Consider the following 10,447-nt stretch of genomic DNA (forward strand, 5'->3'; position numbering starts at 1 on the left):
TTTTTTTTTTTTTTTTTTTTTTAATTAAAACGTTCTTTCTGCACCATTTGCAGGAGAACGGCGCCAGCGTGATCCTCCGTGACATCGCGAGAGCCAGAGCAAACATCCAGAAGTCCCTGGCCGGAGTGAGTACCGCCCTCGTGGCCAACGGCACGCCTGGCGTCCCCCGCACTGCTGATGCCCTCGCCCCTTTGGAGCAGAGTCAGGGTGTGGCGTGCGGCACGGTGTTCCCGCACGGCCAGAGAAGACACCCTTGCTCTCGCATCCTTGCTGGGCTTGCTGGTGGTCACCCGGGACGCCCCGCCTTGCCACGGCTGCTCCTGTGGTACCAGGCCTGAGGCCTTTTCCTTCCTGCTCACTCCCTGCTCCGAGAGTGTGAGGGGCTGGCGCGTGCCGCGCTTCCTTCCTTCCCTCTTAGGCGTGGCCCTCCTCGGAGAGATGGGTTCACAGGGTGTGCTGAGTCCAAGTCATAGAGCCACCACCATCTTGAATTTGAGGCCCAGGAGGGGCCCTGCGGCCCAGCTCGGGCTCCAGGTCCCACGTGAGATCAGGGAGGGGAATGGTCATATCCAGTGTGTCCCCGGCCTGGCCGAGGAGTGTGTCCCTCGGGGTGGCAGCCCTGCTGCTCCACCTTCCTTCTCAGAGGATTGTCTGGGCTACAGAGTGGTGTCCTAGCCTCGAGGGCCAAGTGTCAGCTGTGTTCCTTCTGGAGACTCCAGGAGAGAATCCATTTTCTTGCTTTTTCTACCTTTCAGAAAGCTGCCCACATTCCTTGGCCTATGGCTTCTAGCTAGCAGCGCCACGAACTTTGACATCTATTTCTGTCACGTTTCTTTCTCTCTCCTGCTTCTCTCTTATGTGGACCTTTGCGATGACACTGGGCCCACCTGGGTCATCCAGGGTAACCTCCCCACATCCACATCCTCAACCTCGTCATATCTGTAAAGTCCCTTTTGCCACGTGAGGTCATCTTTTTACAGGGTTTGGGGACGTATTTGGGAACTTTCTGCCTGCCACAGCTGGCTCGGATATACTGGCTCCTGGCCATCAGCTGGGCGGCCCTGGGTGGGTGTCCCCCAGGAAGCGTTGCTACCTCTGTCTGCCCAGCAGGCCCTGCTTTATACTTGGCCCCCACATGCTCCTGCCTTGCCTTCTGCCCATTAGCCCCAAATCCCACCTGTCGCCCTCTGCTTGCCTGAGCAAGTTGAGGCCAGGCAGCCACGGGATCGAGGTGGCACAAGGTTTTTGTACTCAGGCCAGGCATGTCGGGCTCCAGTGCTCAGAAGGCTGCAGCCCGGGGCTCAGCAGCTCTGGGGCTGCGGCCCTGAAGATTCTTAGGCTGTTAGAACTCTTCCCCCCACTGGGCCTCAGGGCCCTGGCTGTTGGGGTCACAGCTTCGGGGTCCCGGTCTTCACAAGGACGTTCAAAGTCCAGGATCAGGGTGTGGGTGGGGTCGGTTTCTCTTTGGTAGAGGGCTGTTTTCTTCCTGTGTTTTCTGTGTCCAAATTTTTTCACATGAGGACACTAGTCATTGGATTAGGACCACCCTAATAATGTCATTGTGACTGATTACCACTGTGAAGACCCCATTTTCAAATAATCTCCCACTTTGAGGCCCTGGCGGCAGGGGCTTCCACGTGAACTTCAGAGGAACATCATTCAGCTGCCAGCGGACCCGGGAAGGGTGCTATGGCCCAGCCCCATGCTTGGATTTGGGTAGAGTGGGGCTCAGCAGACACTGGGATTCCAGAGCTTCCTGGGGACTGCGCGTGGTGCCAGGCACAGGGCTGGAGGCCGGGATGGAGGGTTCTGGATTCAGAACCTTGGTATGGCACCGCCCCCGAGGCCACCAGGTGGCTGCTTGCGGCCTGCTGTTGTGAGCTCAGACTGGACTGGGTGGCCTGGGCCTGCCTCACTGAGCGCCCTGGCTTCCTTCTCAGTCCGTGTGGGCAGGGTGGGCCCAGGGCCTAGACACCGTGGAGTGGCCTGGTGCTTTCTGGGCCCAGCGGTGGTGACCCCATGGCCCCCAACAGCCTGGTCTCTCCCCTGCCACTTTCTCTTGGCCTTGCAGCAGGTGGGACCTCGCCCGCCCGGAGCCTGCATCCTCGGGACCCATCCACAGTTGGTCCTCACTTGGTGGTGGTGCCGGGCCTGTGTCCCCGGGGCCAGGCAGCAGGCACAGCGGGGCAAAGGCTTGAGGCTCCAGCCTGCCTTGAGGCACCGGGACCTGGTTCATTTGCTTAGTGGGCACAGATCAACCGGGAGAGACGGCCTGGCCTTGGGGAAGCCTGCTGAGGGGGGGTGGGGCCTGAGAGTGCAGGTTGGCGGGGGCTGGCGGGGCTTTGTGGGGAACAGCTGGTCCTGGACTTCATCCCTGTGCCATGGAAGCCGTTGGACCTTCTGAGTGGGAATGGTCCCGGGAGCTGAGCCGTGGGAAGTAGGTTGGAGAGGAGATCACGTGCCAGGTGGTGGCGGCTGAGACTCGGCAGGGGTGGTCAGCTGTGGGTGGATGGGGCTGCCATTTAGTAACCAGAGTAGGAGGTTGGGGTGGACACGGGTTGATCTGAGGAGGGCGGTGGCGTGAGCAGAGCCCACTCTGGTCCTGGGGGCTGGTCAGTGCTCCTTCTGCAGCCACGCAGTGCCACTTGGCCAGCTCTGCTGGGAGTTCTGTGTAGTGGGAGCTGGTGGGTCTAGGAGATGGTGTCAGCTTAGCACTGCCCATTGGTCCCAGGGCAGGGAGCCAGGTATGTGTCAGCCTGTCCTCTCTGGAGACCTTCACCTTGGTAGTGCCCTGGGGATGTGCAGACCAGGAGAGGAGGCCACCCCTATGGCTTCCCTATGGCTGCTTGGTGGGTGGGCCCCAGGCCCCAGGTTTTTATCTTGACTGGACATTGGAGGAGGGCAGAAGCCCTCTGGAAAGGGCAAGGTGCACTGTGCACCATCCTTGGAGCCACTGCAGTGGGGTGTAGGGGGTGCTGAATGGCCTGCATGCAGGCCCCTGGGGTGTAACTTGGGCCTGAGCTGTGGCGCCCTGTGGGTGAGCTCCCTGGGCAGTGCTGCCCGGGTCAGATGCCGGGGGCTCCCGGTCAGGGAGGAACCAGAGGAGGCTGGTGGCCAGGCCAGGGTCCCTGGGTCACCCAGAGCTTTCAAAGGCAGGCAGGCGTGGGGCCCTGGCTGCTGCGGGGTGGCTGCCCCCTGCGCTGGCACGCTCCTTCCTCCTGCCCCCAGTGCTGTCCCCTCCTGTTTCCAGCTCAAGGCTGTGTTGCCCGGTCCTCCTGAGCTGCTGGGTTTGGCTGCTCCTGGAGCTGAGTCCTTTGCTTCCTCCCACCCACCAGGCAGTGGCATCCACGGCTCAGCTCTGCGCTGCCGCCACGTTAGGGCCACCCTGGGCTCCTGCTTCCTGTCACGTGCTGGGCTGAGGATGCCACTGTGGCCTCGGGCTCGCAGGGCTTCCTCTCCCCTTGCCGGGGTGGAGCATGGCCGGCGGAGCCCATGGGGCTCGATGGGCTTCTCGTCCAGCTTGGGGCTCTGCCTCACAATGGCTGTGAACGGGGGGCCCCAGGAGCAGGCTGGGGTGTGAGCCCTTCCTCTCCCCCTGCCTTGCAGAGCTCAGGCCCCGGGGCCTCCAGCGGGCCGGGCGGAGACCACAGTGAGCTGGTCATCCGGATTGCCAGCCTGGAGGTGGAGAGCCAGAGCCTGCGAGGGGGTGAGGCCCTGGGCCCGATGGGCGGGGGGCCCCACCCCAGCACTTGCTGCCTGACCAGCATCCCCTTTGCCCCCGCAGTGGTGCAGGATCTGCGGCAGGCTGTCTCCCAGCTGGAGGCCCGGCTGAGCGCTCTAGAGAAGAGCTCGCCAGCCCACCGGGCCACAGCTCCGCAGACCCAGGTGAGGGCCCGTCCCTGCCAGGGACCCACACCCGGCGCTGAGGAGCGGGAGGCCCGGGCGGCACCCATGTGGTCTGTGGCCCCGGCAGCGGTGGCGGGCTGGAGGCCTGGCGTCCTGGCTGCACAGGCCCCAGTCTCCCCTCCTGTGTGGCAGCACGTGTCTCCCATGCGCCAAGTGGAGCCCCCCACCGGGAAGGTGGCCACCGCCACAGAGGACGACGAGGACGACGACATTGGCCTGTTCGGCAGCGACGAGGAGGAGGACCGGGAGGCGGCCCGGCTGCGGGAGGAGAGGCTGCGGCAGCACGCCGAGAAGGCGGCCGCGAAGCCTGCCCTGGTGGCCAGGTCCTCCATCCTCCTGGACGTCAAGCCTGTGAGTGGCTCGTCTCTGACCCTCCCCTCGCGGTGCCCTGTGGCCTGGAGGGGTCGGCGCCGGGCGGGCAGGAGACAGGCTGCGTTGACAGCGGGAGCAGGCTCCGACCCAGCCCTCCTCCCCTCCTCTCCGCAGTGGGATGACGCGACAGACATGGCCCAGCTGGAGGCCTGTGTGCGCTCCATCCAGCTGGATGGGCTGACCTGGGGGGGCTCCAAGCTGGTGCCCGTGGGCTACGGCATCCACAAGCTACAGATCCAGTGTGTGGTGGAGGACGACAAGGTGGGCACGGACCTTCTGGAAGAGGAGATCACCAAGTTCGAGGAGCACGTGAGTGAGGGGGCCCACACAGGGTAGGAGCCTGGGGTGTCCCAAGTGAGCCTCTGGCCAGGCACGTGGGCGCTTGGGCCTTTGGGAAACAGGGCCCCGTGTGACCACCAGCCTCCCTCTCCACAGGTGCAGAGCGTTGACATTGCTGCTTTCAACAAGATCTGAGCCCCAGCACTGGCCTGAGCCTGTGAAGCCTTGCAGCCAATAAAGACTGAGATTCCAGCCCTCTGGCTCCTGTCCTGGTTTGGGCCCTGTGGGTGGGCGCATTCAGTGAGCCGCACTCTGCCAGGCCCCCAGCCTCACACTGGGCGGGCGTCTCACGCTGTGCTCCTGCACCAGTGGCCACTGCCCTTCTCCCCATTCTGGGTCTCTCCACAGCCCTCCTGTGGCCATGTGACCCACCCCTCTGCCTGCCCCTCCTGTTCCCCTGACTCATCTCTCAGTTGCAAGTGGGACGTCCAGGTCTACCTCTAACAGTGTACATTGTTTCCCTCACTGCGGGAGGCGTCCCAGTCTTCCACCATCTCCATTTTGCTTCCTTTCGCTGAGCTGTCCCCATGGGTACAAAAGTGCTAGTCCAGAACTATCCAGGGAAGAGGTCCTAGGGCTGTCCTGGCCCTGCTGTTGTGACTAGTCACGTGCCCCATCGGGTCTGACCTGTTCAAAACCCTGCCGGGTATCCGACCGCCCGCTTCTAGGAAGGCGGCTAGACTATTTCCCTTAGCCCTGAGGCCCCTGCTGCCTGCTGGAGACCTGGGCCCTAGACAGATCGCACGACACACTGCCCTGTGGAGTTGTGACCACTGTCCTGCCTGGGCCCCCAACCCCCCTCCCCAGTCTGGGCAGGACTTGTGTCACTAGTGGTTCTTCCCCTGGACCCAGCGTGGCTGGTGAGAAAGAGTGGGTTGTGGTTACTCTGGTCAGAGCTGGTGGCCTCCAAGGGCCCGCAGGAGTCATGTGGGGTTTAGCGTGCAAGACCCGAGAGCCTTCGGTGCCAGCTGGCGGTGGAGGAGCGGCCCCCTCGTTCTGTCGGCACCACCCTGCTACCCGAACGGCATGGCGTGGGCCTTGCCCCGGTGTGGTGCCGGCCGCGAGCTGCCCTCCCCCGGCCTGGGGTGGCTTCTGGGCGGGCGAGGATGGAGTCCAGCTGGACGTGGAGTTCGAATTGCCCTCTTCCACCCTCTCCCCGCGCTGCCCGGACTTGGCCGCGCGGCCTGGGGCAGGACAGACCATGCTCCAAGCGGCCAGGGGGGAGCTGGGCTGACCAGCGAGAGCACAAGTGCCCACCTCGAGCCACGGTCCGGCTGCTGGGACCGCTAAGAGAGCGTCCGGAGGCCAGCGGCCCGCCCTGACGGTTCTGGTTGCCAGGAAAGGCAGTGGCTCCACGGTGTCCCAACCCGCTGGCGGGGCGGGCCCTGGCCAGCGCGGCGTCACGCGGGCGGGGCGGCCAGAGTCCGGGGCGCCAGGGCAGCGGCCAGAGTCCGATGGCAGCGGAGCAGGACCCCGAGGGGCGCGCGGCGGCGCGACCGCTGCTCACCGACCTGTACCAGGCCACCATGGCGCTGGGCTACTGGCGCGCCGGCCGGGCGCAGGAGGCGGCCGAGTTCGAGCTTTTCTTCCGCCGCTGCCCGTTCGGCGGAGCCTTCGCCCTGGCCGCGGGGCTGCGCGACTGCGTGCGTTTCGTGCGCGCCTTCCGCCTGACGGACGCAGGTAGCCGCCCCCCGCCCCCCGCTCGGCGGCCCCCGGGCCCGGCCGCCCCGGCGAGCCCTCGCCACCACGGCCTCTGTCGCCCCCAGACGTGCAGTTCCTGGCCTCGGTGCTGCCCCCAGACACAGACCCCGCGTTCTTCCAGCATCTTCGTGCCCTCGACTGCTCCGGGGTGACGGTGCGGGCCCTGCCCGAGGGCTCGCTCGCCTTCCCCAGCGTGAGTGCGGGGGGAGCGGGGCACGGGGGCTGGGCCAGAGCAGGGCCGGGTGGCGCCGAGCTGACAGCCCGCCCCGCAGGTGCCGCTGCTGCAGGTGTCCGGGCCGCTCCTGGTGGTGCAGCTGCTGGAGACGCCGCTCCTCTGCCTGGTCAGCTACGCCAGGTGGGGCCTGGGGCGGGACACCCGCCTCCCGCCCGAGGCCGGAAGCCTGGGCTCTCCGGGAAGGAGCGCTGACTTCCGGGCCCAGACCCGTGGGGCGTGGCCCCTGGGGGCGGAGCGCTGAGCCGGGGTCCTGGCAGGGGGCCTCCGGCTCCCGCTGCTCGGGCTCTTGGGAGAGGCCGCGTTCTGGGTGGCTTCCCGGCCGTCACTGCGGGTCCCCTGCCCCCTTGCTCCCGCAGCCTCGTCGCCACGAACGCCGCGCGGCTTCGCCTGGTCGCAGGGCCGGAGAAGCGGCTGCTGGAGCTGGGGCTTCGGCGGGCTCAGGGCCCCGACGGGGGTCTGACCGCCTCTACCTACAGCTACCTGGGCGGTGAGGGCCAGGAGACGGAGGCCCGGTTTGGGGGAGGAGGAGGCCAGCCCTGAGACCCCCTTCAGTGCCTGAAGTCCCCCAACTGCCTGATGCCCTGACCCAGGCTTCGATGGCAGCAGCAACATGCTCGCAGGACAGCTGCGGGGCGTGCCGGTGGCCGGGACCCTGGCGCACTCCTTCATCACCTCCTTTTCAGGCACCGAGGTGCCCCCTGACCCGGTCAGTACCCCTGTCCCCCCAGCTGGACTCCAGAGGGCAGACCCCCAAGCCGAGCCCTTCCCGGGGAGCACGAGAGGCCAGTCCCTGCTCTGCGCACAGGCAGATACCACGCCTGGCCCACCCAAGCCACGCCGGGCAGGTGGTCTCAGTGCGGCACTGGGAAGCTGGCAGGCAGGTGGCTCAGCCTCTCTGCTGGGGTCGAACCAGTCCCCACCCTGCGCTCTGGGGCCTCCATCCTTCACCAACCCTTCTCCATAGATGTTGGCTCCAGCGGCTGGTCAGGGCCCCAGGGTGGACCTGGCCGCCTGCGTGGAGACGTGGCTGGAGCGTGTGTGTGGCCACCTGGGGCTGGGGGTGCAGGAGCCACACCGGGGTGAGCGGGCGGCCTTTGTGGCCTACGCCCTGGCCTTTCCCCGGGCCTTCCAGGGCCTGCTGGACACCTACAGTGTGCGGAGGTGAGGCCCGGGCACCCCCCAGGGTGGGCTCAGCAGAGCAACAGCAGACCCCCTACCCCCATGTCCCCACCTGCAGGAGTGGTCTCCCCAACTTCCTGGCTGTAGCCCTGGCACTGGAGGAGCTGGGCTACCAGGCAGTGGGAGTGAGGCTGGACAGTGGCGACCTGCTTCAGCAGGCTCAGGAGACACGTGGCGTCTTCCGAACAGTGGCAGCCCAGTGAGTCCCCCTGGGAGGGGCTTTGCCTTCTGAAAGATCTCCTCGGGTTCATTGGGATGGGACAGAGGGAGAGAGGGACCGTGCCTCTCCCACCGTGAGGCCCTCTGACGTGCTGCTATCTCAGTAGAGGCACTGGAGCCTCGGCAAGGAAGCTGGGGTGGGCTCGCTCAGGGGCCCATAGGCACAGAGGCCAGAGCCAGTGTGGCTGAGGGCAGATTATCAGGTGGCGGGGAGACGGCATGACTGGGTTGGGAGGGGGCCGAGTGAGTCAGGAACGTCTGAGGGCTGCCCCCGTCACAGGTTCCGGGTGCCCTGGCTGGAGTCCATCCCCATTGCTGTCAGCAACAACATTGATGAGCAGGAGCTGGCCAGGCTGTCCCAGAAGGTAGGCGGGGCAGGGGCAGCCCAGAGGGTGGCTCGGGGGGCCCTGGGCCTGCAGATGCTGGCCGAGCTCATTTCCCCCTCCCCCCCAGGGCAGTGAGGTGAACGTCATCGGCATCGGTACTAGCGTGGTCACCTGCCCTCGCCAGCCTTCCCTGGGCTGTGTCTACAAGGTGGAGACAGAGTCCGGGGCCCAGTGGGGATGGGCTGGGGATGGACCATGGGTCCGGGGAGAAGGGTCCAGCTAGCTCAGCACCCTGTCCCTGTAGCTGGTGTCCGTGGGAGGCCAGCCGCGGATGAAGCTGACCGAGGACCCCGAGAAGCAGACATTGCCTGGAAGCAAGGCTGCTTTCCGGCTCCTGGGCTCCGATGGTGAGGCCCCTCCCACCCTCCGCAGTTCAGCTCAAGGCCCCAGGCCCCGCGCATGTTTGGCGCCCTCACATGCGGACCCACACAGGGGCTCTGCTGTTAGACGTGCTGCAGTTAGCAGAGGAGCCACCTCCCCAGGCTGGCCAGGAGCTCAGAGTCTGGCCTCGAGGGACCCAGGAGTCCTGTACCGTGAGGCCGGCGCATGTGGAGCCGCTGCTGCGACTCTGGGTCCAGCAGGGACAGGTGACCGCCCCTAGCCACCCACCCCCTTAGCCTGCACCTTCAACTCAAATCAAGCTCGGACACCTGACCTCGAGCCAGCCCCTTCCTCCCTCTTCCCCTCAGCTGTGTGAGCCCCTCCCATCTTTGGCCGAATCTAGAGCCTTCGCCCAGCAGTCCCTGAGCCGTCTGAGTCCTGCCCACAGGTGGCTTGAGCAGCCTGCACTGTACCAGGTGGGTGTAGGGCCCACATCATCAACCCGCCCTGTGCCCTCTCTCCCCCCACAGCCACCCATAATCCCCCCCTCTCCTCCCTGCAGGTGGCACTGTCTGAGAAGCTCCGGGCCCTGGTGGACAGACTGAGTGCCAGAGGTGCCCTCTGAGAATCCCCTGCTGGAAGCTGCCTGAAATTAACATGAGTCACTCACGGTCCCCACAGCTTGTCATGTGTCATTTCTTCGCCCAGCCTGCCACTCACTGGACCCCCAGGGCTTCCCAGGGTGGGCTGGAGTCAGGAATCAGCATGAGGGTTCATCCTCCCCGGGAAGACCCCGGCCCAGCCGGGGCAGGTAGGCAGCCCCGTGCTGAGGCCTGAGGTCGGCTAAGGGCGGGGGGGGGGGGGTCGGTATCTGAGGCCTGGGGAGCTGGACTGTAGGAGCAGATCCGGGGCAGGACAGGGCAGGGCTGTGGGTAAAGGGAGGGGGCTTTGGTGCCCAACTAGGAGCTGGGGGGGGTGGTTACTGGAAGACCTCTCCGTGCTAGAGGCCCGAGGCGGGCTGGGGATGAAGTGCCAGATGGAGGGGCTCCGGGATCCGCCCCCCGGGCGGGGCAGGCTGGGTGGCACACCTCAAGCTTCCCCAGCCAAGGAGAGGCCTGGGTGTCCCCTGCCACTGCTGCTGCCAGCTCTGCGGGACCCTGTACCCCTGGGCTCCGCCCATCTGGCTCCCTGTCGGCCCTGGCATCTGTCACGGCACGGACTAGGCCTGGGCCGTGGGGACCCAGCTCCTGCCCCTGCAGTCCTGGGAAAGGAGAGGAGGGCTCGGGGCCCGCCTGCACTAGAGCTGCTGAAGGTGAGGGAGCAGGGACTGGCTCGGCTCTGGGCACCTGGCCAGGGGCCTGGGCTGGCCCTGCCTCTGTGTGGGCAGGCTCGTCAGGTCTCCACCGGCTTTGGCTCCGGAGGAGCCACTCAGGAGAGAGGTTTGAGGCCCTGCAGGACAGAGGGCGGGGCCTGGGCCTCTCCCGCCTGGGTGGGGGACACAAGCAGGCCAGGGCGTGGGGGAATGCTTCTGCCTGCGCAGCTATTTGGCCAGACCAGCTCTTCTGGCTCCCCCGGCCCAGGCTGGGCAGTGGCCGCTGTGCTGCTGGGTGAGGGTGACAGCGGGGATTTGGGGCAGAGGCCCGGTCAGGCCAGCCCTGGGGAGCAGGAGGCTTGGAGAGAGACACAGACTCCGCCCGCCGCCACCACACACACATCAGGACACGCACCAGGCCCCAGGTACCCACAGGTCACCACTTCTGAGCTTTGCGAAGTGCCAGAACCCAGACAC

At 66.1% G+C, this 10,447-nt stretch overlaps 2 protein-coding genes across 5 annotated transcripts in view; both read left to right on the forward strand.

The window, feature by feature from the left end:
• EEF1D (eukaryotic translation elongation factor 1 delta) overlaps positions 1-4,811 on the forward strand; it is a 14,975-nt gene extending 10,164 nt beyond the window's left edge. Inside the window, exons 5-10 of one of the 3 annotated variants that reach the window (XM_007464567.1) lie at positions 54-125; positions 3,607-3,706; positions 3,785-3,885; positions 4,039-4,257; positions 4,393-4,587; positions 4,714-4,811. In XM_007464567.1, the coding sequence (XP_007464629.1) occupies positions 54-125; positions 3,607-3,706; positions 3,785-3,885; positions 4,039-4,257; positions 4,393-4,587; positions 4,714-4,752 (726 nt within the window). In that variant the 3' untranslated portion in view covers positions 4,753-4,811. The remainder of the gene's footprint in view (positions 1-53; positions 126-3,606; positions 3,707-3,784; positions 3,886-4,038; positions 4,258-4,392; positions 4,588-4,713) is intronic. The other 2 variants (XM_007464568.1, XM_007464569.1) reach the window with 2 other exon arrangements.
• Positions 4,812-6,029: 1,218 nt separating this feature from the next.
• On the forward strand, positions 6,030-9,332 carry NAPRT (nicotinate phosphoribosyltransferase). Of its 2 annotated transcripts, none has more exons than XM_007464570.1 (13): positions 6,030-6,297; positions 6,384-6,511; positions 6,591-6,673; positions 6,910-7,040; positions 7,144-7,259; positions 7,518-7,714; positions 7,791-7,931; positions 8,232-8,316; positions 8,405-8,485; positions 8,582-8,684; positions 8,770-8,924; positions 9,027-9,134; positions 9,221-9,332. In XM_007464570.1, exons 1-13 carry the CDS (start codon positions 6,072-6,074, stop codon positions 9,281-9,283), a joined length of 1,617 nt encoding a protein of 538 aa, XP_007464632.1. In that variant the 5' UTR covers positions 6,030-6,071; the 3' UTR covers positions 9,284-9,332. The 2 variants fall into 2 exon arrangements, with proteins under 2 accessions (XP_007464632.1, XP_007464633.1); XM_007464571.1 differs by having other exon boundaries at positions 6,070-6,297; positions 8,785-8,924.
• Positions 9,333-10,447: the final 1,115 nt, after the last annotated feature.

The sequence above is a fragment of the Lipotes vexillifer genome, unplaced genomic scaffold, assembly GCF_000442215.2.
Source record: "Lipotes vexillifer unplaced genomic scaffold, Lipotes_vexillifer_v1.1 scaffold394, whole genome shotgun sequence".
Taxonomy (NCBI): domain Eukaryota; kingdom Metazoa; phylum Chordata; class Mammalia; order Artiodactyla; family Lipotidae; genus Lipotes; species Lipotes vexillifer.